A 23,378-nucleotide genomic window follows, 5' to 3' on the forward strand; every position below is an offset into this window, starting at 1 on the left:
GTGCTCTTTATTCAGCAAAGGAAAATGATTTGAGACACTTCAATCACCTAAATGATTTGCAGAACATTGGGTTGGTATATCTATAATCCCTCAGATTAACCCAGACATATCTGCTAATCTAAGAATGTAGGATTATTTTCTAAGCATGTACGGTGTAGTTTGTTCTGTAGAAAGATTGGTCCTAGTCTTGGACATAGTATTTGTTGGCCTCAGCAGGCTTTAAGTTACAGCATTTTATTACAGTGCATTATATGGGGAGGTTGGTGGTAGTTTTGTTCTCATTAAGAGGTACAGAACTGTCCTACTGAACGTCCTTGGGAACACTCAGCTTAATGTAAATTTATTGCTTGCAACTTTTAAGTGGGAATACTTTCTATTATTTATCAATATTTCTTAGACATCACTAGAATTTTAAATTTCTAATTGTTCTCACTTCTGCCCAGAACCCAGATAATGAACTTGATGTATAATTTTGAACAAATGAGATGCTTTTAAAGTAATGATGTGCTTAAAGCTTGTTTTTGTGGTAGTAATTTTGCTATTCTCTGCTTACACTTTGCATGGCATTGCTAGATAAACATTTAACAAAATGTAAACTTTGATTTTGGAAAAGTGATATTCTAACTGCACAGGTGGTGTTCAGTCTGTTTATCCATGAGAATTCAGTTTCTAAACTGTCTTGGTATTACTTGACTCCATATTAGTGGCTTGCTTTGCTTTAAAGTAGTGAAGAACCAAGTTTGAGATTACTGAAAGGTACAGTTTAAAATTTTGCAGAACATGTGATGGGCAGGGGACTGAGTCTGTTTTACTGCATGTACTGAAGACAATCTCCAGCTCCTTTGTGTCTGTTACCACATGGAGTTAATTTGTTATAATCCAGGTTACTTTATGCTCCACGCCTTGCGAACAGCCGGAGCGACGGGATGGCTTGTGTCGCAGAAGGTCTTGTCTCTACTGTGGCTGGCCATTCTCTCTCCAGGTTACTATTCTGATCTCTGTGTGTGTGTGCATTGCTTGTTCCTTTTGGCAAATTAGGGGATTACAGGGGCTTACACTAATTCAGCTGTGCTTATGCTGTAGTTTTTGTGTCATGAAATGCATGTGCTACGTTATTGACCAAAAGATGCTTAATTGAGAGGGTGTATTTCTGTTCACAGGCATTACAGGAGACTAACCAGAGGGAATGAGTGTGTCAATAGCACTGAATATGGGGTGTCAAGAGTAATGGGGTGTGTTTGGTTTGGCAGTCAATTGCTATATTGGTATTCCTCTTACCAAAAACTGTTGCTGCTAATCTGTGTGTTTCCTGGAGCATACTGAGGTCTCCAGAGTGTGATAACTTATGTTCAGACATGAATACTGAATTTCCAGCAAGGTAGTATTGTCATAACAAGTGAGCACTTCATCCCTTTGTGTGGCCGTTGACCTTGTTGACTGGCTGGTGTTACAGTGCTTCATACTTGTGGTATCTAGATGTCAAAAAGCTGCATGCATTGCCTTATTCATGCATTTCTTCACTCTGCAAGATATTGTTGGCCACAGCTGCATGTCCCTCTGCTTGGTTTCTTTGAACATGTGCTGCAGTAATTACATTTCACACTCCCACCTTTTGTCTTCTAGGGAGGGCAGCTTCTGGCATGTTCAGGTTGCTTAGAACTGGGTGGTATCAACTTGTTACTCTGATGGCTTTGCTCAAGGTGTTTCTTGTAAGAAGGTGTGTATCCTTTGAAATAATTGTTTTATGAGCAAGTTATTTACCCAGTTATAAATTGATTAATTATGATAAATGTGTTCTTTCTGGTAAACTGTTCTCTCTTACTATAGATGCCTTCCAAAGAACTACAGGTGGTTACTGTTTCTTATCCCACTCCTGTTTCTACTAGGTATGTCAATTGTTCACTTATAATTCAAATCAGTGTGTTTACTACAGCTGCTCCAAAATAGCATTTTGAGTTGATACATGAAGATGCAGAACTGAAAAAGAACAAGTTTATTTGTGAACAGGGCAGTAATTCAAGCTTCCAGGGTACCAACAAGTCAGCAAGCTTTTCCCCTTGTCATGAAAGCGATATCCTTGATTTAATTGCATAGAGCTCCTTAGAAAGAGTGGCTCAGTGAGTAAATGAAATCCTGAAATCCTTTTTTCTTTACTTCCCTTCATAGGAGTAGCAATGAAAGAGTAGGCTGGGTACTGATTGCTTTGTCAGTCTCTGTAGAAGTGTGGTTAAGTTTTTACCTACTCATCCAAAGTCTTTCCTTTGCCGTAGACTCTGCCTTAGTTGATTAAGATACTGCTCACTTTAGGGTGGTTAGTAGACAGTATTCCAGCCAGCTGTCAACTTTGAAATGAAACAAATGGAAGTATTTACCAGAAGTGCTGGGCCATTTCTGAGAAGCAGTTTCATGTCTTTGTGAGTCTTAAAAACTTGTAGCTACTTTATGGAGAAGATGAAGCTTTTTGGAAAATTACAGTGGGGATTCAAAGTCCTCTGTATATGGCTGAGCAAGGAAAGAATTTACCCTGTATAGAAAATGCTGCTACTTCCCACTAAGATATTGCAAAAATAAGTGTAATCTTGTGAAAGCCTAAGTTTCTTCCAGCTTCTATTAGCTCTTACACAATGTGATATATAGTAAGTCTATCATGCAACATATTTCCATGGAGATAAAGAGCAGCATTTACATCTGCCTTCAGAAAATGTGGTCTGTCTTAATCAGCAAAGGTGACCAAGGTGCCCAGGAAGCAGTAGTATGAGTTTAGGCCTGTACCATGATATATATATAGGTGCAAGTTGTCTGCCTCACAACTGTGTGAGTGGGACTGATGGATGTTCCCTAATATTCTTGAGTGCTTGATTAAAAAATTTTAAAGCTGGCTCTGTGGTGATGTTTGTTTAGACTGGAGCAGTGTCCATTGTGTGGCACCTGCCTTGCAAACTGAAGGTAGCTTTGTCCTTTAAAAGACCATTTGTAGATATAAGCAGTTGGAACAGAGAATTCATTTGAACACACATTGCTTTTTGTTTCTGTTCTAGGTTTCTGGTTCTGGAGGCTTAATGGCTTAATTTCATTATTACCTCCATTGAACTGGACAGGAATTGGCAGAATACAGAGGACAGATGATTCTGTTCATGTTCCTGAACCTGAAGATGATTCTTTTCATTCTGTACAACCTCCAAAGGTAAGGGAGAACAATCTAGGAAAGAACTTGCATATATTTTAAGATCTCTTAACTTCCATGTCTTCAGTATTTTTCAATAATTACCTGTTGCACAAGAGTAAGGTAGATACATTGATTTTTGTATATTAAAGCATTATCTTTATATTTTAGGATACCACAAATATCTTTGACTTTGGTCGTATAAGTGAGCTGGAAAAGCAAATGGCCTTCATGTCTGACAGATGCCATCACCAAAACAAAGAATATAATGAAGTGATGAGCCTACTCCAGAATCTTCATAATCAGGTTGCCAAGATGAGTGACAGAAGTGAAATAATAAATTTAATAAAAAATGTGATGAGTCAAGATCTTAAAGATAAGAAAGTGGAGGAAAAGGTAAGATAGTCAGTTACTGATGTTTCCTGATAAAAGATTGTTCTCTTCTATAAATGCACGTTGTGAGTGATTTGACTGGAGATTTCTTTTTCTGCTCTAGAAATAACTAGTAGGTAGTAAGGGCCAGGGAGTAGTTGTGGGCATTTGTTCCTTCTTTGTTATTGGTGACAAAGGATTAATTCCAGACAGGTGGCCTAAAGTATATTCCTACATTGCTGAAAAGCTGCTGGATTCATCCTGTTTCTATACAGATAAAGAAGACTATAGGAAGGACTAGTGACAAAGCAGGGATTTTGGGGTAAACTTCCCTGTATATAACCCTTACTACAGCTAAATCAGACTTCCGTATTTATTACAGACTCTGTAATTTCCCACACTATCTGCAGGATAAATCATTTAAACATTCACAGAATGGAATTAAAAGTGCACTTTGCAGAAAATATCAATTATGGTATTTGTACTCCAAAACAAAATACACGTCCTTTTTCTTCCCTGTTTTAAGACCGACTTCCTGGCTTTACATAAAAAGCATGAGCTGCGCATCCAGACTCTGGAAGACCTTCTTAGAGAACTCTCAGCTGAATCCAAGGTATTGGCAGTGAGCTTTGCTGACTTCTTCTAGTTGTAACCTGTTGATAAAGCATACTGACTTTTTTTATTTGCTGTTCCAAACAGCAGTTTCCTTTACTGTGGCTATTACAGTTCCCTAAGTCTCAAAACTTGTTTGTATTTTGGTTCCCCCTTCTTGGAGAGGGTTACATTCCAAAGTTTAAAATTTATTCTCTTGGCCATTGATTCAGGTTCTATTTGGAATGCAACCTTGTGAATTAGAGGCATAAACATAATTGTGCGCACAGTCCCATACAGATGGTGCTAAAATTTATTTTCATGTAACATTCTTTATCTTCTTTCTTTCACTTGAATTTCTTTATATGTGTTAAAAGTTAAATTTTGTATTTTTTAGGACATCCAGAAGGAGTTTGACCTAGCCAAATCAAAATCAGTGAGGTATACACACTTTTCAAATACATTTTGCTTTTTCACTCCTGTTGCCAACTGACAGTGATCCTTATCTTATGTCAGTTAACTGACCCTGCAGGGTTTTGTTGTCAGCAAGAACACTTGTGTCTTCTACTGGATTTCAGCTGTGCTAAACATCAGCACAGGACTCTCCTCCAGTGTGGAGGGCAACCCTACAACCACACTTTCATTAGAGAAAGTTATTTATATAGTATAGGAGAATGGGAGACTTTTCATCGTCTTATAAATGCATTTGTTTTCCTTCAGATCACTTAGTGAAATATACAGTAACTGCTTTTGATGGGCTTTATATTTAAATTATTAAACCATATAAATTCTATTTTTTGTCTTCTGTTTTTTGGCTTCTTTGCTGAATTGCCATTTAAATTAGAATCAAATGTAAAATGGCTTTAGAATGATAGTTGAGATCTTTTTTTTCATAGCATTCACTGGACACTGATCTATATTGGTCTTATATGAGTTGCTATTTGTAACTAAGCAGTGCCTCTGGGGTTACTCTGGCTTGAGTGAGGTAGCCTGAGACTCACTCTAACCAGTGGCAAACTCACAAAAAATTTGACTGGTTTGCCAGCCCTTAAATTCCTCCAAACCTGTGTATGTTCAAGTTATTAACTTGTCAGCCTGGTGATAATCTGAAGTCATCACTGCTGGATTTTTCCATTACTTCAAAATACTTTGCTTTGAATATATTAATTCTAAGTATGCCTTAAGTAACAATATGTTACAAATGCAAGTTCACTGTGTGTGAACAATTGAACTAGGAGAGCACTTTGTATTACACAAGGATATTCTCACACCTTTGGAATTTGGTGGAATGATTGCAACTACTCTTTCCTAATAATTGACTCCTCGTTTTTGCCAGAGATGATGATCAATACAGTCTACTTATGTCCAAAATTAAAGAGCTAGAACTAGAACTGGCTTCTATGAAATCAAAGCTGTTATCTGGGGAAGGTGTGAAGACGAGTTGTGAGAAAATGGATGTCATTCTTGAAAAAGTAGGTTCTGCAACTTCTCTGTCCCAGTAAAATTTGATAGTACTTGGTTTTGTTCGCTAACTTTCTTGAAATACACTACAGTCAGTAACATGGGGGTAGTATTAAACTTAAATAATGACAGTGTTGTGTGTAAGGTTACTGTGAATTTTTCCATTAGTGCATGATACTTTACTAGAGAGGAGTTTATTGCTTGTTTTCTACAATGGCAGGGGTTTGTTTGGAAGCTATGACATAGTAGCAGTTCTCAGTACAGAACTTTGTTGATGTATTTTGCTAACCCATGGAAATACAGTAAAGAAACTCATGTAAAAGCAAGTTAGGTTTGTTATCTGATAGTTATTTCTAAAAAAATCCTGCCTGAGTTCTTTTGAAGCCTTTTAAAAGGTCTGACTGGAACATAGCCAACAAAATACAACAATATTGAGATGAGATTATTAACTTTTACCTAAATTATGACTTGTTAATGGTTTAGCTATGTACCTGTCATATATTTTATATATATTTATAAGAACTAATAATTATAATTATTAATGGCTTCTACTAGGTAGATGCCCAGGTCAAGGAATCTGTCAAGCTAATGCTTTTTGGCACTCAAGAAGAAGACTTGCCTGAATCACTTCTCCAGTGGCTTGCCTCCAATTTTGTGAGCAAAAGTGATCTACAGACTTTGCTGCGGGATCTTGAGTTGCAGATCCTCAAAAATATTACTCTCCATATGTCTGTAACAAACCAAAAAGTAACATCTGAAGTAGTTACAAATGCTGTGACTAACGCAGGGATTTCTGGAATCACAGAAGCGGTGAGTGAGTTTTAAGGTCTCGAAAGTTCAACTAAAACTGGAAAGAGTTCTTGAGTATTTTGTTCAGGAGTATTTTGTGAAGCATGACTGTCAACATAAATGTTAATGATTTTAAGAGATGTCAAGGACATCGGCTGAAATTAGAAGAACTGCAGAAAATGCTTTATTGGGTGTATTCTTGCAGCATTAATTGTTGCCTATTGTAAAACACTTGCATGTTTTTTTGAAGTGTGCTATCTTGAAAATTGCATTCCCGGGAAACAAGTATATCAAAGAAATGCAGCTCAGGGTCTTGGGAAGAAGGAATGCAGATTCAAAAGAAAACAAACCAGCAGTCAAGATGCAGTATGAACTTGTATTTTAAGACAGCTATGCATTAAAAGTGGCCTCTGCCTTGACAGAGGCTTTCAAGGACTTGTGATGAAGTGCAGCATCTCAAAAAGATGCTTGCAACTTCACAGATATGTCAATATCAATTATTTTATCACTTGATCTTATTAAAATATTTTTCCTTCCATTCTCTTGTATGTGTACACCTCTAGCAAGCACAGATTATTGTAAATAATGCACTGAAACTCTACTCTCAAGACAAGACTGGGATGGTGGATTTTGCCTTGGAATCTGGAGGTAAATAATAGAGGAAACACCATTTTACTATTCATGCTTGTAGTGGTATTTACTAGAAATATTAAAATGAAGAGTAAAGCTTAGTAGAGCATTTTTGTGTGTTGCCTGACCATCAGATCATTGCAATCTGTGAAGGTGTTTACAGGCCTGTACATCAGCCTAAGTGTGCATGGACATGAATAGTTCTCAATATGTCTACAACTGGATAAGAGAGAAAAGAAAAACATTTAACCTGTTCTTAAAATAACATTGTATGTGATAAAAGAATTGTATCCATAGAAAATTACTAGATCTTAATGTCTTTAATCTGGTATTCATTAAGCTTTATATAAATCTCTGCCTTAATTACTTATTCCTTCTTGAAGACTTCTATTTTTGCTAACCTGATCTGTCTTTTTTGAGGTGGCAGCATTCTGAGTACTCGCTGTTCTGAAACCTATGAGACCAAGACAGCATTAATTAGCCTCTTTGGAATTCCTCTGTGGTACTTCTCTCAGTCTCCCAGAGTGGTGATTCAGGTAATTACAGGCCAAGTAAACAAATGCAGCAATGTTATTTTGTATTGAGTGGTTTGAATGGCTCTTTGGGTGCTGGATGTATCTCTATAATATACTGGGGGCACAGGTACTTGGAGGTATGTTCCTGAAAGTGGGATTCTTCTGGCAGTCCCTGGACACAGCTTGAGTTCTAGTCTAGCAAAACTGAGAGTCACAGGAAGCTTGGGTGATGCACTGGACCTGTGCAAAGAGGGGGCTGGGAGGGTTCCTGTTGAGAGCTGATCTCCAGGCAGGTCTTCCAAACACCGCTGGTAGCTCAGGTGGGTGTGCTGCCTTCCTGAAGAGCTCCACCAAGAAGATTATTTCTGCACCTTACTGTTTAAAACTGTCCCTAAGAACTCAGAATTCATTACAACTCTTTATTACAATAAACTAGAAAACACTGTAACATTGTTTTTATTGTTGTGTCCCATCTTGTTCTCTCCACCTTCCTTCTGTGCAGCCGGACATGTATCCAGGAAACTGCTGGGCTTTCAAAGGATCACAGGGCTATCTTGTGGTGAGACTTTCCATGAAGATCTATCCAACTGCCTTTACCTTGGAACACATACCAAAAACTCTTTCACCAACAGGAAATATCACCAGTGCTCCTAGGAATTTTGCAGTATATGTAAGTCTGTCTCTGAATTTAAGTTGATGTTTGTACACAGAATATGTGTATTGCGTACCTTGGAGAAGAGTAACTTGAGGAAAGACAGCTAAGAAGACAATAAACTGTTTAACTCATTGCTCTTTAAAAATTGCTTTTATTTGTGAGCTTTGAGTAAAAAATGTTGCAACTAATTTGGGTGAGTTATTTCTTTATTCTTGCTCTATACAGTAGTGAACACTTTTGGAGGGAGATGATGTTTTTTTATTTCATCTAGCTCTTTCATACACTTTGTTTCATCCTCCTTTCCATTCTTCCTCTCTCCACCCACTATCCCTCCCATTTTGTTTTTGCATCTTATCTTTGATGTGCCTTAAATAATTTTTTTAGTTCATTTTACCCAGCACCACAGTTGTGTAGGCAGGATTTTGGAACAGAACAGACCACAGGGTATATCAGAATCAGAGAGTAGTTATAATGTCTGAGAACTTTTTGTCAGGTTTTTATAAAGTCTTGAACAGTCACCTGTAGGCGACTGAATCTTCAGCCTTGATGTCCTCTCTGTTTGTCCTGAGCTCCTATTGTACACTGTGATACAGGAATAGCCATGAAAATTAAAGGGTCTGACCGTGGGAATATGTAAACAGCACAACTATTTATGGGACAGGAAACTGGAATACAGAGCTCTGCTTGAACTTTAAATTACATGGGAATCATTCTGATCCTGGCCTTATCCTTCAAGTGCTGTCTCTTGATACTCTTTGTAGGCATGCTTCTAGTTTGGGTTTGATTGGAAATTTGATGGAAGCAAAAATCTTTATCCTGTTGTTACAGGGTCTGGATGATGAATATCAAGAAGAAGGCAAGCTTCTAGGAGAGTATGTCTATGATCAAGATGGAGAACCACTGCAGATGTTTCCAGTGATGGTAAGTCTGGATTATAAGATTTAAAGTGTCAGGAGAAAGCTACTTTTATTTTCTACACTTGTGTGCAATAAAGGGAAAAGGCCTTGTTCTCGTCTGGGCACTGTGGAAGCTGAGGTAGGAAGAATCTACCTCTGCCTCAAACCTATGGCCTTAATAGGTGGGAGGGGAGGAAGCCTTGTTGCTATGTGGACACAAATGGTGGTAAGTTGCTAAACATGAGAAGAGTCTGTTCCATGTTGCTTCAGACTCACAAATAATTGTAAGGCAAGGAAGGTTCTGTTCAAAGGAACAGAAAATTCCCAAGGCATAGTTTAGGTTCCAGCAAGTACCAGCAGTCGGTAAGAACTCAGAAAGCTTCAGTTGCAGCTGTTTGTCCCAAAATCCTGACACTGGCTTGTGCGTTTGCTTTTTTCTGCAGGAGGAAAATGAAGATGCATTCCAAATAGTGGAGCTGAGGATTTTCTCTAACTGGGGCCATGCAGAGTACACCTGCCTTTATCGGTTCAGAGTGCACGGGAAACCTGCCGAGTAATCCACACTACAGGGGGGTGGCTGCTTTGTACATTTTGTTCCTAATCTGTATATACTGGGAAGCCTACAACACTGGAATCTGTAAAGGATGAGGATGCAAGATGCACACTGCAGAACTGTTGATCCTCTGATAAAGGCAGAAGACTGTCAGCAGAAATGTATAAACCCCAATTTTTATTTGCTCTAAGGCTCAGCTTGTAATTGCCGGTTCGCTTCATATTTGTGTCCATGCTGAGAGAAATAATGCATGCAAACAGCTCTGGTTCATAAAGCCCAGATGGCAAACAGGTGACACACATTTTATTACAAATGAATGTATAGGTTTTTTAAAAGAATAAACCACACTTTCTGCAACTAGGAATCTGTTCTTTTTTAATCCAGGACTTAACTGCATACTTTTGCTAGCTTGGCACCATAAGCCAAAAACTGTGGTACATTTTGAACACTGACTGTGGCTAAAGATGTCCTTCAGTTGACAGTTGCTTTTAACCTTTTTGGTGGATCCAAAAGGGCTTCTTTGCTACATATTGAATACAATAAATACTACTGTCAGGGAAAGCTAACACAACCAAAACCAGTTTAAACACCAGCGACTGAGAATGCTTTACTGTAATTTGTGGCCGTGAATTGCTCTAAAAGTCAGGGATAACTTTAAGTAACTGAAGTTATTTTAAGGGTTTTTACCATGGCAACTTGGCCAGTTTGTTCTTTTTTTAGTGTCAATCCCAAATCGACCTTGATGTACTGACTGACTGGCTTGGAGCTGATAAGCCTGCTGAACCACTCAGTAAATACTGCTGTACAGCAGTTGCACTACCTTAGTTTGTCCAAAGTGATCTGTGTGGGACAAGATTTCCTTAGGCTGGTTGATTGTTACGCTCCATAAATGTACTGTGAGAATTCGGTGTGTGGAAAACAAGCCTGAAGTAATTGTGGCTGCGTCACATTTACAAGAGGGACTCGAGCTCAGCGCTGCTGTGTGCAAACACGGGCATTCCTGATCCTCCCCACGAGCCTTAGCCGGGTACCAGGCGAGTAGAGTTACTCCTGGAAACAACATTTTCACATAGAACGAGATGAAACTGCTTATTGCCCCCCCTTAGCCTTTGCTGCTTTGAAGATCCTTTTGGAAAAGATTCCTGAAATTCACTTGTTTGCAGAATTTTTATCTTGCTGTTCCTAGTGCATTTTGTAGTTACACAGAACTGTTACACATGGACCTGCTGACTGGTTTTCTGAATTGAGTTATGTATGTTGCACAACAGTCCTCGAATGTTTGAAATACAGAAAGTCTCCATGTGAAGAACTGTTTTTCGCTCGACCTAGAGACAGAACCTATGGCCTACGCAGAGGAGTAGATGACACATGTACAGGTGTTTTCATATTACAGGTTACATATTTAAAATTAGAATTATCCTGTATAAATTGAAATTAGGTAGCCGTGGGGGGAATATTTTGAATAACACTAACTTATTTTTTAAAAAGCAAGATAGGACTTTGTGCAATGTATTTTTGTAAATGCTTTTCAAAATGTCTGTTATTCTTTGCTGCCTCCAAACTGACAAGATGCTATTGAGATGTTTAAATAAAGAGTTTTAATTTTTGAAAGTGCATGTAATACTTGAAACAAGAAATAAAACCTTTCTGTTTTTTTTAAATTTTTTTAAATTTTAATCAGCTGCTTAAATAAATGGGGAAAGATTGATTCCAAAATTGCCCCGAGCTGGGGCAGGGGTGGGGGGATTTACAAGGCGCAGGTGCAGGAACAGCGTGCGGGGCTGCATCCCTTCCCGTGCCCGCATCCCTGAGCCACAGCAGCCTCAGCCAGGCTCACTGCCCGCGCTCCATCGGCCGTTCCGTGGTTTTTGTTGCCGTTTTAAGGGATCCTGCGGTTCCTGCTGCCCCGCCTCGAGTCCCGCGTTCCTCTCACGCCGCTCCCGGCCGCCGTTACCGCTCGGGGCGCCGCGCGCAGCCGCGCGGGCTGAGCCTCGCGCGCCGCCGTCCGAACGGGCGGAAGCCGGGCAGCGGGGCGCCGGGGCTGCGCGCGCATGCGCCCGGCTCCCGCCTCCCCTCCCCGTCCTCCGCGCTGATGGCGGCGGCGATCATGGCGGCGGAGCAGGAAGCCGCGAAAGGCGGCGGCGGCAGGAACCGCGGCGGCGTGCAGCGCGTGGAGGGCAAGCTGCGCGCCAGCGTCGAGAAGGGCGACTACTACGAGGCGCACCAGATGTACCGGACGCTGTTCTTCAGGTAGGGCCGCGCCGGGCCCGCCGCGCCGCCCCTCCCCCGCCCGGCCTTCCAGAGCCTTCCCACGCATTCCCCCCGTCGCGCCCACGGCCGCTCCCCATTGGCCGCCGCGCCTGTCCATCTCCGCGCCCCGCTCTCGGATTGGTCCGCGGGGGGGCGGGGTGGGGCGGGCGCGCGGCGCCGGCCCAAGCGGGGCCCGGCCGGGCCGGGAGCGGCGGCGCCAGGGCTGGCACGGCCCGGCCCGGCCCGGCCGCGGCTCCGCAGCGGCACCGCCGGCGGCTCGGGCGGCGGGGCAGCCTCTGCTCGCCAGCCTTTGGCGGCCAGCCCCGACCCCGGTCCGCGCCCCGCCGGCCCCGGCACTGTCCGGGGGTGTTGCGTCACGCTGCCCGGAGGTCACGGGCTGAGCGGAGGTTCGGCCCCGTCCCCCAGCGACCCTCGGTGGCCCCGCGTTCCGGGGAGGCCGATGAGGCCCCCGGCCAGCGGAATGGGCTCGGGGTGTCCCCCCGGGCGTCCCCTGGCGCTCGGGCCGGTCTCGCCCCGTGTCCCGGGGCCGTCCTGGAGCCGAGCCCGGCTCGGTGTAAATGTCACTGAGGGTCAGGGTTTGAAGGCTGCTTGCTGCTCCGCCGGGACACGGGGTTCCTCTGTTTCACGGCACGGCCACCCCGGTGCCGCGGTCGGAAAGGAGCAGCCCTCAGGGTGGCCAGAACGGGGCAGCTTTTTGGAATAAATTCCACTTGGTGTAGTAGTTGTGTACGTGACAGTGTCTAAGTAGAGCAGGCCTGGGCATTTATTCAGAAATGTTACTACTGCTTCTTTTGTCATAAGGAAACAGTTTTTTATTGTAAAGCAGTTTTAGGCTTCATTTTTCATATCCACTGCAATTTGCAGGGGTCACCCTTTCTCTCACCAGATTTTAACATACAGACCCTTGCTTGCAGGAGCACAGAAGGAGGTGTTTGTTCTAGGGGCTTCCTCAGCTGGGGAGGACAGGATGGAAATTTGGCTTCACAGAATCAGTTAGGTTGGAAAAGACCTCTGATGTCATCAGGCCCAACTTTTGGCTTTAAGTCAAATCACCTGTCAGCTGGACAGTGGCACTAAATGTTTCTTGAACCCTTCTAGGAAGCTTGACTCCACCACACCCCGGGCCCAGTTCCAATGCTTGACCACCCTTTCTGTGAAGAAATTTCTCCCAGTGTCTGACCTGAACCTTCTGTTAAAGCCATTTCCTGTCATCCTGTCACTGGCTGCCTGGGATAGGAGCACCTGGCTCCAGGCTCCTTTCAGATGTTGCAGAGAGAAGGGTCCCCCCTGAGCCTCCTTTGTCCCAGCTGAGTCCCCCCAGCTGCTCCTCATCAGCCTCATGCTCTGGACACTTCACCAGCTCTCTGGACACCTTCCGCCTCTCAGTGTCTTTGTTCAAGTGAGAAGTCCAAAACTGGACACCACCCTCCCTGTCCTGTGTCTTGTGTCTCCTATCCTCAGCCCTCATCGGTGTTATGAGGAGGACTGGCCTATGAGTAAGCACAGAAAAACAGCAATCATGGCAGAAAGTGGGGAGGAAAGTCCTTAGTGCAAAATCCTTGCGCTCCCAGCACACACCAGACAGCCTGCCCTGCCCTGCCCTGTGTCCCAGCACCTTCACATTAAATCAGTTTGTTCTTCCATAACCTCCCTGATGGGATCAGCCAGGCACTATCCAGGCCTTAAGACTTAAATTGTATTTGAGAATAAATCTAAATTTAAGACAAAGCCTGGCTATTTTATGGTAGGGATTATGTGATGTGGTGTCTGCAGTGGTGTGAGAAGTCTTGGCTCAGGAGGTCACTTCTCCAGCCTTCTGGATGTATTAACTCACATACTCAAGCCTCCCTGAATTAATTTGGAATCAGAGATCCTGCCTTTTCCATTTTAAATACAAGTGAAAGGATGTGTTCAGTTTAATGAAAAGGTGGCATTTGCATGGCTGGGTAGTCTTGTGAATCCTCTGTAAAGTGTGATAGAAATCAGCATTTTGTCAGACACAGTAATGCTGATTGGGATGACCTGAGCTCTGGAACTGTGATCGGGTTAGCCAGTGCTTATTCCTCTTGAACACACAGGCCTGTAAAACATTTGGCTTGTCTGTCAGAGGGTAAACTTGAAATTCTGACTCAGTTTCATGCACTGAGATGTATTTTAGGGTGGAGGAGGGGAAGAAGTGGAGGAGGAAAGATTACCATAAGCCTGCCTCCTGCAGAGTTATTATCCCTCTGTGATCCACGGAGCAGGTGGAAAACTGCTGTTCCTGCCTAAGCCTGAGCTCCCTCGCACACACCTGAGCTGGTGGTGTTTGTTACTCCCCAGGCTGGCTGGGCTGAGCTCTTCTCTCTTCATGATTTGGTAACTGAGTCACTCTTCAAAGTGTAATATCCTTGTGACATCCATTTCTATTTCCCTGGTCCTTGTAGGTCATTTTTCTGCTGTAAATTATCTGCTCCAGGATTTTTCTTGTTTTAAATACCATTTAGAGAAATGTCATCAATATTTATTTTTATTAAACAAATTTTCTGATAAAAGTTCTTTGAAAAACCTCAGCTCTTTAAAATTTATTTTATATTATAAAATTGTTTTCAGCAGCTTTTAGTATCATCTGTAATAATTCTCAGATTAGGAGCTTCCATATAGCATTGTGGATCTACTGGAAGTAGAATTTGTGGAAGTGGATCCATGCTGAGTCCAACTCCTAGAAGCAAACCTGGATGGGAGCCCAACTATAAAAACACTGGAGCTATGGATTAATTTGACTCACATTTACCATGGTGATTGCAAATCCGAGTTGTTGAGAATTATTCCAAAACACTTCTGTCGTGCCTTCCATTATTTCAGTTCTGTTTGGGATGAAAGCCCTTGGCGTGTCTCAGAGTTGATGGGCAGGATGGGAGGAGTGTCTTGTCCCTTGTTTGTTGTCTGTGTGATGTTACCAGCAGGGGACACGTGTGACAGGAATTTGGGGCACAGCATGAGAGGTTTGGGATGCTCTGGGTGTCCCTTTGGTTGGTGTGACCCCCATGGCCACACTGTCCTGCTTCACCGCAGAACCAGCAGCCCCTCCGTTACCCCACAGGCACTCCTGGGCTGTGGAACAGCCTGGGGGGCCTGGGGTTGCAGGAACAGAAAGGTGACACGGGCACAGCCCAGCCAGGTGTGCCACAGGGGACAAACCAAAGTGCAGGTGCTAAAGCAGCAGGGTAGAGCTGACACCTCTGTGATAGGAGCAAATCAGCTACTGAGAGCACAGACTTTTTGAGGAGCAGTTAAGAGAAATGGAATTTGGAAACTCTGCCACACCTAAACTGCTTTTATGGGAAATGCTGTGTTTATGAGCTAGAACTGTGACTCTGCAAGAGCTGTAGTTACTGACAGTGATGATGTGCAGGAAGCTGCAATCACAGCTCTGTGGTAAGAGGTCCTGAGGTAACCACTGGCAGCAAATTCTTTATTTCCTTATTTCTTCGTTAACTATTAAGTGAGAAAGGTGGAAAGTGTGTTTTGAAGCATTATATTTTGGTTTTTTTGAAGTGTTGCATGGTGAATCTTGCTGGCTGTGCTTATCTTACTCTCAAACCCATGAGAGATGAGCTCCTTTGGTTCAGCAGAGGGGTAGGACAGGCTGATGTCCCCTGGCAGAGTTGTAGTGTTCAGAGAAACTTGGGCCAGTGGAAGGGTCAGCAGCTCTCCAGGAGGTATTCCAAAAATTGTTTCACTGGGATGACTTTGGTAGAGGCTCAGTACATTGGCATCTTTTGCTCAGTTGAAGTCTTGGGTTCATTCCCTTTTCTTGTTCCAGCCCCAAACATATTTGTAGCTCTCTCATTTTCCTTTCTTATTTTCTTCATTTTATTCCATCAGGCCTGGAGCAGAAAACTGCAACTTGCAGTTCAAGCTACATCATTATTGAAATTAACCTGATTTAAAAATAAATCCCTTGTTGTCGTTATGTTAAATTTTAGCCATCTTTTAATCCTTTAAATATAAGTAACTTTAACCATACACAACTTATTTAGTGGTAATTTTTACCATGGCTTTGGTATTTTTTTCAGGTATATGTCACAAGGAAAACATGCAGAAGCAAGAGAACTCATGTATTCAGGGGCTTTACTGTTCTTCAGTCATAACCAGGTAAGTCACTGGTTTTGTGTGTGTGGCTTGAGGGCAGGGAATTGTTACTCCCAAAATTTGGAGAGATGAATGGTGGGTTCTCAGTGGTAAATATTTGGGGTAATTGCTTTGTAATCTTTTGTTTTATCTCTTTGTTGAGCCTTTCTCCACAAAGAAGGATTATGCCAAGCTGGAACATGCAGCAGCAGTGTTTGTGAGCATCCAAACAATGCCTGTGTTCTGCTTTCCTGGAGGCTTCTCTTTGATGCCATCAAATTACTATAATTTTTTTATCAGGAAGGCTGAGACTTGATACTGTGCCCTAGCTGTTGATAAAAGCATTAAACCTGCTGCTGCCAGAATTCTGGTTGATGTTTGTTTTTATGCCCTGATACATTCATCATTGCCAATATGTGTCTGTTTTGTAGCAAAACAGTGCTGCTGATCTGTCCATGCTGGTTTTGGAGTCTTTGGAGAAGTCGGATGCAAAAGTAGCAGAAGACCTTTTAGGTGAGATGACCTCTGCTCTTGGCTTGGTGGCATTTAGTTGTGCTTTCCCTTCACAGTGACCTGTTCATAGTCTTGAAAGCTGCAATCTTTTTTGGATGCCTTCCTAACGTGGCTAAGGGTTACCTTCCCCATAGGAATGGTCTGGGGAAACTTTGTTAGGGAATTGTGGGTTCCTGATGGCTCTGTGGGCATGCTTGGAACTAACATTGCTGCCTGTCCTAAAGATGGATCTTAGATCTGCATTAGAAGCAGCAGATCATCTTGTTTTTCTTAATGCTAAGTATTTTTCAACCTTATTACTTCCAGAAAACTTGGCTAAATTGTTTAGTTTAATGGATCCAAATTCTCCTGAGAGAGTGGCTTTCGTATCCAGAGCACTAAAATGGTCCAGTGGGGGATCAGGAAAACTTGGACATCCAAAACTACACCAGTTACTAGCTATTACCCTGTGGAAAGGTAAGAAAAATCAACTGGCCTTTCTGTGTTTTCCTTTGAAAATGTTGAAAGCAAGGTGTTATAAGAGATCTGCTTTGGGAGTAATCTAAGGAGGCTGAGATGGAAATGACTGATTGAATTCTGCCATTATCTGATTTTTGCATTAATGTCTTCCTAATGTTACAGAAATAAAACCTGGGTCTGTAGCTCTGTATTAGTGCAAAATCCAAAACACAGCTGCTGTGAGGCTCTCTGTAAAAGGCAGGTTGATCCTTTAGACACTGAGGTAGGAGGAAAATTGCCGGGGAGCAAAGATGTTCTGTTGGCAAGTTTTTTTGTTTTTAAATCCTGGATAAACATGACAAAGATTGAAATACATCACCTGGCATCCAAAACAGTCTTTGGACTATAATTAAGTACTTCTTGAGAAGTTGGCCAGCAGAGTTATTTCAAAATGAATGCTGTTGCCTTTGATTTATGAGCCATTTTATCACTTGTGATGGGATGTAACAAAAACACAAAATGCTCTAAATAATTATTGTACTTGTGGATGATAGCCAGTATTTACAGTCTTGTGTTCAAAACATAACAAAGGTGATTGAGAACAGTTGACTACATGCCATTTTTTCTGTGGCTCCTCATGGATAACTGTGCAAGTTGATTGTTTATTTTACATTTTTCAGTAGCTGCCAAATTGTGACAGTGGTTTCATGTAACAACCCTGACCCAATAATGGTCAATGCTGCAGCCTCTCTGTGTGCCATAGGCAATTCCCAGCTGCTCTCCTGGGATTTATGTTAGCCTGATGGCTGCTGCCAGCCAGAAGGGGAGGATTCTTCCCACTGCATTCAAGTTAGAGGCTGCTACAATTAGGATAAGAAACAGGATATTAATTAGGATAAATTCTGAAGCATTCTGAAACTAAAAGTCCCCATGTTGTAGCTGCCTGCTCACTGTTCTCTTGAAGAGCAAAGGGCCTACATTTTCATAGTCTGTAGCTTTTTGAGTTTTATCACAAAAGGCTCAGATTTTTAAAACAGTGCTTTCAAATTCAAAAGATTAGCAGCTATCCAGTTTTGTCATTGCAATGATTTTGCACAATCCTTTGCTTCAGGTTCTAACAAATCATTGCCACTTCTTACACCATTTTTCCTGTATAATTGCTGTTCTGTTCAGCATATGGAAGTGATTTTAGTTTTGGTAGCAAGAGTGGGCTAAGCTAAAAATAGGAAATGAAAGAAGGATACCAAAGGTGCTGTTTGACTTCTAGGTGCACATAGTCTAATATGGAACTTCTTGATTCCTGTCCTAAGGACTGGTGATAGCACATCACGTGTCAGCATTCACTTAGATAAAATTATAAAACCAAAGTTCAAGCCAGCAGTATCTGTAATTGAGTAAACTATATTTATTGGCAGTTGTTCAAATATACTTAGAGTAAAATTGATTATCTCCCGTTATAAATTATCTGTAACTTACAGACTTTTTTACTAGCTGTCTTGTTTATATACCACACCTGTAACTCTTGTTCTTTTACCAGCTAATAAAGTACAAGCCTAATAAATTTGGTTTTATGTTCAGCTACACTGAACTGATTTCTTAACAGCCTTTTTCTTTTTTCTTTTTCTAGAGCAAAACTATAGTGAATCTCGGTATCACTTCTTGCACTCGACAGATGGTGAGGGCTGTGCAAATATGCTGGTGGAATACTCCTCGTCCCGCGGATACCGCAGTGAGGTGGACATGTTTGTAGCTCAGGCAGTACTACAGTAGGTGTTAAACTTCTTCTGAAGCATTTTGCTGAGATGACATTATGTGTGGGACCAATCTAATTTAACCACACAGCCTTTGCAAAAGAAACTGTGAAACTGGTCAGAACAACAGGAGAAAACTGTCTGAAAACCGATGTGTTAAATTCGTCAGACTGGGGAGAAAAAAAGGGAAATAATGTATTAAGGTCAAGACCTGAAATTATGTTAATTGCCTGAAGAATGAATGTAATCTGTTTAACCCTGCAAGCACAATTCTTAGCTTTATTAACACCACTTTATGTCTAGTTAGGGCTTATCTGTGTGTTCTTAAAAAAACTGGACTCAAGCAGGCCCTGTATTTAGCACAGAACTTGCTCTCACTCAGGTCCTAAGAGGCAACTTGTCATGCTCAGCCTGGTCTGTGAGCAGCAGCTTGATGTTTCTTGCCTTGACAGAGTTGCTGCTGGCTCTCAATTTAGGCATTTATTTTGTAGGAGGTGGGAATGCAAGCTATTGTGTGCTTTTGCAGAGCTCATGCAGAATGAAGGTTGACAAAGCCAATTTTACTGTGTTCAATCAGCTGATGGCTTTCTTCAGGCAGGGAAGGCAGCTCACGGAGGAGTCTGAGGAGGAGGTGGAGACAGGACTGTGTGGCAGGGAGTCAGGGAAAGAGTAGGTGTTGGGGGAGAGGGAGGAGGTGAGAGCAAGTTTGTCTCTCTTTTGGCAGCAGGGAGCTGTCATGTCAGATTTGTCCTGCTTTCCATAGCTGGTTGCTATAGATTGCTGTGATTTTGAGCAATAGCAAATCCTTTATGGAAATCCAATATGTGCAGGACTCATTGTGCAGAAACAATTTGATGGAGAGAAATTCTGTGGAGAAGTTAAAAGATTATTTTTTCAGTTTTTATACAGCATTTCTACTGCATCCTTTACATATATGTAAAATACTGTGTTAAATTCTCTTGCATGGTAGTTTATTCTCTAATGAAAATAATTGCAGTTCCTTGCTGTCAGTGAGGCAAAACAGCCCCAAGCCCTTGCACATGTGAGGGTGCAGAATTAGAGGCCGGCCTGCCATCAGAAATGACATGGCTTGTGGCAGCTTTCCTAGGGCTTGCTGACAGCATTTGTCCCAGATAAAGGCCTGTTAGGCCAATGGGACTTAACTGGACCTGAGCAAGGATTTGATCTGTTTGAGGGATCGATCTGTTGGGGACAAATTGTTTGGGAGCTCAAAGTACAGCTTTATTATGAGATTTTTAGGCATTTGTGTCAAGCTATTCATGGTCCTGATGCCACATTATGTTGAGGTGGAATAGAATGACAGTCAACAAATACTGACAGATACATATTAAAAGGAGATATGTTTGGGGATTAATAGGTCTTTAATTCAGTTTTTAACTCAGCATAGTAAATCCTGGACCACTAGATGCAATATCATTTTAATGTGAATTACAGGGTAGCCAGTCTTTCCACATTTTGCAGATGGATGTTCTCTTTTAGTAACTATCATGTACAATCTGCTTAGATCCAGGTTAAACTCATTCTATTAATATTTAATGTCTGTTTTCCCTCCCAACCTGCCTGTTTCACAGTGTGTTCAGTAGTGATTTTCCCCTTCCTCAGCTGATGGCCAAACCATCCCCAAAGATGTCCATCTCTAAGTTTCATTTTGCCATCAGTTCAAGCCTGAGTTGGCCTCTATGCACAAGTGAAGTAGATTTTGGCTTCCCTTTTTCTATGGTGAAACCATTTCTCTGCCCTTTGTTTTTAACTTGCCCTGTTCTCTTTCCTTTTTCAGATTTCTCTGCTTAAAGAATAAGACCAGCGCATCAGTTGTTTTTACAACATACACGCAGAAACATCCTTCGATAGAGAAGGGTCCACCCTTTGTGCAACCACTGCTAAACTTCATCTGGTTTCTGCTGTTGGCAGTTGATGGGTACAGTCTCGTTTCTGTCATGTCCTTCTTGGTTTCCTTTTCAGTTGTTAACTGAGATTACATTTTTGGTTGTTTCTTTTCTAGAGGAAAACTAACAGTATTTACAGTGTTGTGTGAACAGTATCAACCTTCGCTGAAAAGAGACCCCATGTATAATGAGGTGAGTTATAGACAGGATTTAACTCACTGAATTAATGAAATAATGGCTGATTGTCTCCAGCTTTGCAGATAGGAGCTGGTGCTTTACCTTGCCTGGGTATTTCCACCTGTAAATGAAATAATTGCCTTTTTTTCACCTTGTGTCCCTACAGTACCTAGATAGAATAGGACAGCTTTTCTTCGGAGTTCCACCCAAGCAGACCTCATCCTACGGGGGATTGCTAGGTAAGCTCTGCTTGTAGGTACCTCCAGGCTTTGTTCAGTGACCTGGATAAAACACCTGTGTTGGAAACAGATTATCTGTTCTAAGGAATTTATAATTCTTTTCATAGCCTGTAGGAACAGCCCCTGCTGTAGAATACAAGATGAATGGGTTGCATGTGAAAGTAGTTTGGGGGAGCTTGTAGACTTTTCATCACTGAGAAGCAGAGAAGTACTAAAAAGACTCTTATGGTTAATTTCTGACATTATGGTATAGCTTCTTATGTAAAAAAGCATCTTACTGGTGTTAAAGCTTAATTTCCTCAGAGTCCAGGGACTGATTTTTCTTAAACCAAGTACTGGGCTTTGGTAGAGATCTAATCAGTGCTGATACAACATGAATGTGTCCAAAGAGAAAGTTCTGAAATAATACTGCCCTTCCACAAGGACTGAAATGGAACAGAGACATTCAGCCGTCATTTCCTGGCTCTTGAATAAAATGTGAATTAAATTAATGTTTTTCTGAGAACTAAGCTTCTTTGTAAAGTGACTTGAAGCTTTACCTACAAATGTCAATTCACTGATACCCAAAGTCTGATGGAAAACATTGTGGTTTTACCATCCGTAATTTGCTTTTCAGCAATTCAGGCATCTTTAAATTGATGCCTCTGAGTTTCAGACAATTTTTTTTTACAGCATGATGCAGACTGTGTCTGCTTTTTGAGAGTTTCATTGCTGGAGGTGTGTTTTTCCTCTTTTGGTTGGAGATTTTTTCCTTCTGAGGGTGCACCTGTAGCACACAAATATGTGACTTCAGGTTTTTCAAGTGTATTTTTAGAGAAGGAACAGTATCAGTGTACAGCTAGGAGTATACAGCTTCCCAAATCAATATTCATAATGGAAACCAGTGTGGGATTACTAATGTCTTGGTGAGACTCTTCTACTTGAAAACTCTTGGGGTTTTTTTGTTACAGAAATCTGTACTGTAGCAGGATGGAAGATAAGTTAAAAGTTTTTGAGATGAGAATGTAAAACTAATGATTTTGACTGTCCTGTTTTTTATTCTAGGAAATCTTTTAAACAGTCTGATGGGAACTGGGGAAGATGATGACACAGAAGAAGGTCAGGAAGACAGCAGTCCTATCGAGCTCGACTGAATGTTGTTGTCATGGGTGCCGTGTAAATCTGATGATTCGATGACTCCAAAGACACTTTTGGAATTTGAATCCTGCAGTTGTTTCTTGGCTCCTAAAAGGGCTCCTCTGGTCTTTTAGAAATGGTTGCTGAAATGTTTATACTGTCGGTCTATATTATTTATGTAAAAAAAAAAAAAGAAAGAAGCCAACAAAAAGTAGCCAAACGAACCAATCGGAGCAGTTAGTGGGTTTCCGATCCAGCGGCTGGGACTGATTAAACATAGTCTGCGGTTTCTGATGCAGTATTCCCTTTTGCACAGTCTTTCAGTAAAGCATAAACATGGGGCTTGTCCTTCACGGCCTACCCAATGCCATCTGTGTTCTGAGAAAGCCTCCTTGCCCTCTGCCCTCTTCCAGGGAAGATCTCGAAGGGCAGGGGGAGCAATTGAATAATTGATTTGCGAGGCTGGTGCCAAAGTACTGCGGGACGAGCCAAGCAGCGTAATTTGAGATACACATCCAAGAGACATTGATACAAGAACTTGCTTCCACTGCCATGAGTAACATGCACACCCTTCATACTGCTTGCCCCTCTCCCCAAGGCCAGGCTCTGGCTGGGCCCACGCGTGTGTTTAGCCGATACTTCCTGAAAAGCACAAGGTTGAATAGCTCTTGAGTAAAAGCCCATCAGTGGAACACAGGTAATTGGCTTCCAGGTGGATCTCCCTTGCCTAGGTATAAAAATTTGGCATCTAAAATATGTCCTGTGGCTTGTGGCTGTACTTTGGAAGAGCTCTTGCCAGTGTAAGTTCCAGCTGTAGGTGCAGGCAGCAGCGTTGCCGTGAGCAGAGCAGTTTGCTGTGGGCAGGGTGTGTGTTTGAACTGGGCTGGATGGCAAGAAAAGGGATACTGCAGAGCTTCTGGGTCTTTATGATATATTTATTTTTCTTGGGTGATTGATTCATTTAACACTTTCTGTTAAAAGATAAATCAATAAATAATGGAGTAACTTCACCCCCAGCAGTAGGCATAGCCATTCTCCATCTCCTCTGTAATGCAGCACAGTCTGGTACAGGGAACAGGTGAAAGGGTGGGGAAACACTTTATTTTTTCATGATGAAAATAAAAAGGCTTAGATTAATAAACAGCAATCATGCATGGGGGAGGGATTAATACAAATTTATTGACTGTATGAAGAAAAAAAAAAAAAGCATTGACAAGAAGACTTTGTG

At 41.9% G+C, this 23,378-nt stretch overlaps 2 protein-coding genes across 10 annotated transcripts in view; both read left to right on the forward strand.

Annotated features, from left to right (window-relative positions):
- The window catches only part of SUN1 (Sad1 and UNC84 domain containing 1), a 33,481-nt gene extending 22,195 nt beyond the window's left edge, over positions 1 to 11,286 (forward strand). For all 9 annotated transcript variants that reach the window (XM_030284376.4, XM_030284374.4, XM_012577904.5 and 6 more), the window contains 14 exons: positions 884 to 982; positions 1,624 to 1,717; positions 1,828 to 1,886; positions 3,039 to 3,184; positions 3,335 to 3,559; positions 4,062 to 4,148; positions 4,524 to 4,567; positions 5,463 to 5,598; positions 6,143 to 6,397; positions 6,940 to 7,024; positions 7,427 to 7,542; positions 8,024 to 8,191; positions 9,005 to 9,097; positions 9,516 to 11,286. In XM_030284376.4, the coding sequence (XP_030140236.4) occupies positions 884 to 982; positions 1,624 to 1,717; positions 1,828 to 1,886; positions 3,039 to 3,184; positions 3,335 to 3,559; positions 4,062 to 4,148; positions 4,524 to 4,567; positions 5,463 to 5,598; positions 6,143 to 6,397; positions 6,940 to 7,024; positions 7,427 to 7,542; positions 8,024 to 8,191; positions 9,005 to 9,097; positions 9,516 to 9,629 (1,721 nt within the window). In that variant the 3' untranslated portion in view covers positions 9,630 to 11,286. The remainder of the gene's footprint in view (positions 1 to 883; positions 983 to 1,623; positions 1,718 to 1,827; positions 1,887 to 3,038; positions 3,185 to 3,334; positions 3,560 to 4,061; positions 4,149 to 4,523; positions 4,568 to 5,462; positions 5,599 to 6,142; positions 6,398 to 6,939; positions 7,025 to 7,426; positions 7,543 to 8,023; positions 8,192 to 9,004; positions 9,098 to 9,515) is intronic.
- GET4 (guided entry of tail-anchored proteins factor 4) lies at positions 628 to 22,343 on the forward strand. Its single transcript, NM_001245379.1, is given in 11 exon segments — positions 628 to 635; positions 5,122 to 5,135; positions 11,654 to 11,875; positions 15,955 to 16,033; positions 16,441 to 16,522; positions 16,829 to 16,978; positions 18,588 to 18,726; positions 20,510 to 20,650; positions 20,735 to 20,810; positions 20,962 to 21,034; positions 22,079 to 22,343. Coding segments are annotated over 9 exon segments (987 nt in total). The 5' UTR covers positions 628 to 635; positions 5,122 to 5,135; positions 11,654 to 11,717; the 3' UTR covers positions 22,168 to 22,343.
- Positions 22,344 to 23,378: the final 1,035 nt, after the last annotated feature.

The sequence above is a fragment of the Taeniopygia guttata genome, chromosome 14, assembly GCF_048771995.1.
Source record: "Taeniopygia guttata chromosome 14, bTaeGut7.mat, whole genome shotgun sequence".
Lineage (NCBI taxonomy): Eukaryota > Metazoa > Chordata > Aves > Passeriformes > Estrildidae > Taeniopygia > Taeniopygia guttata.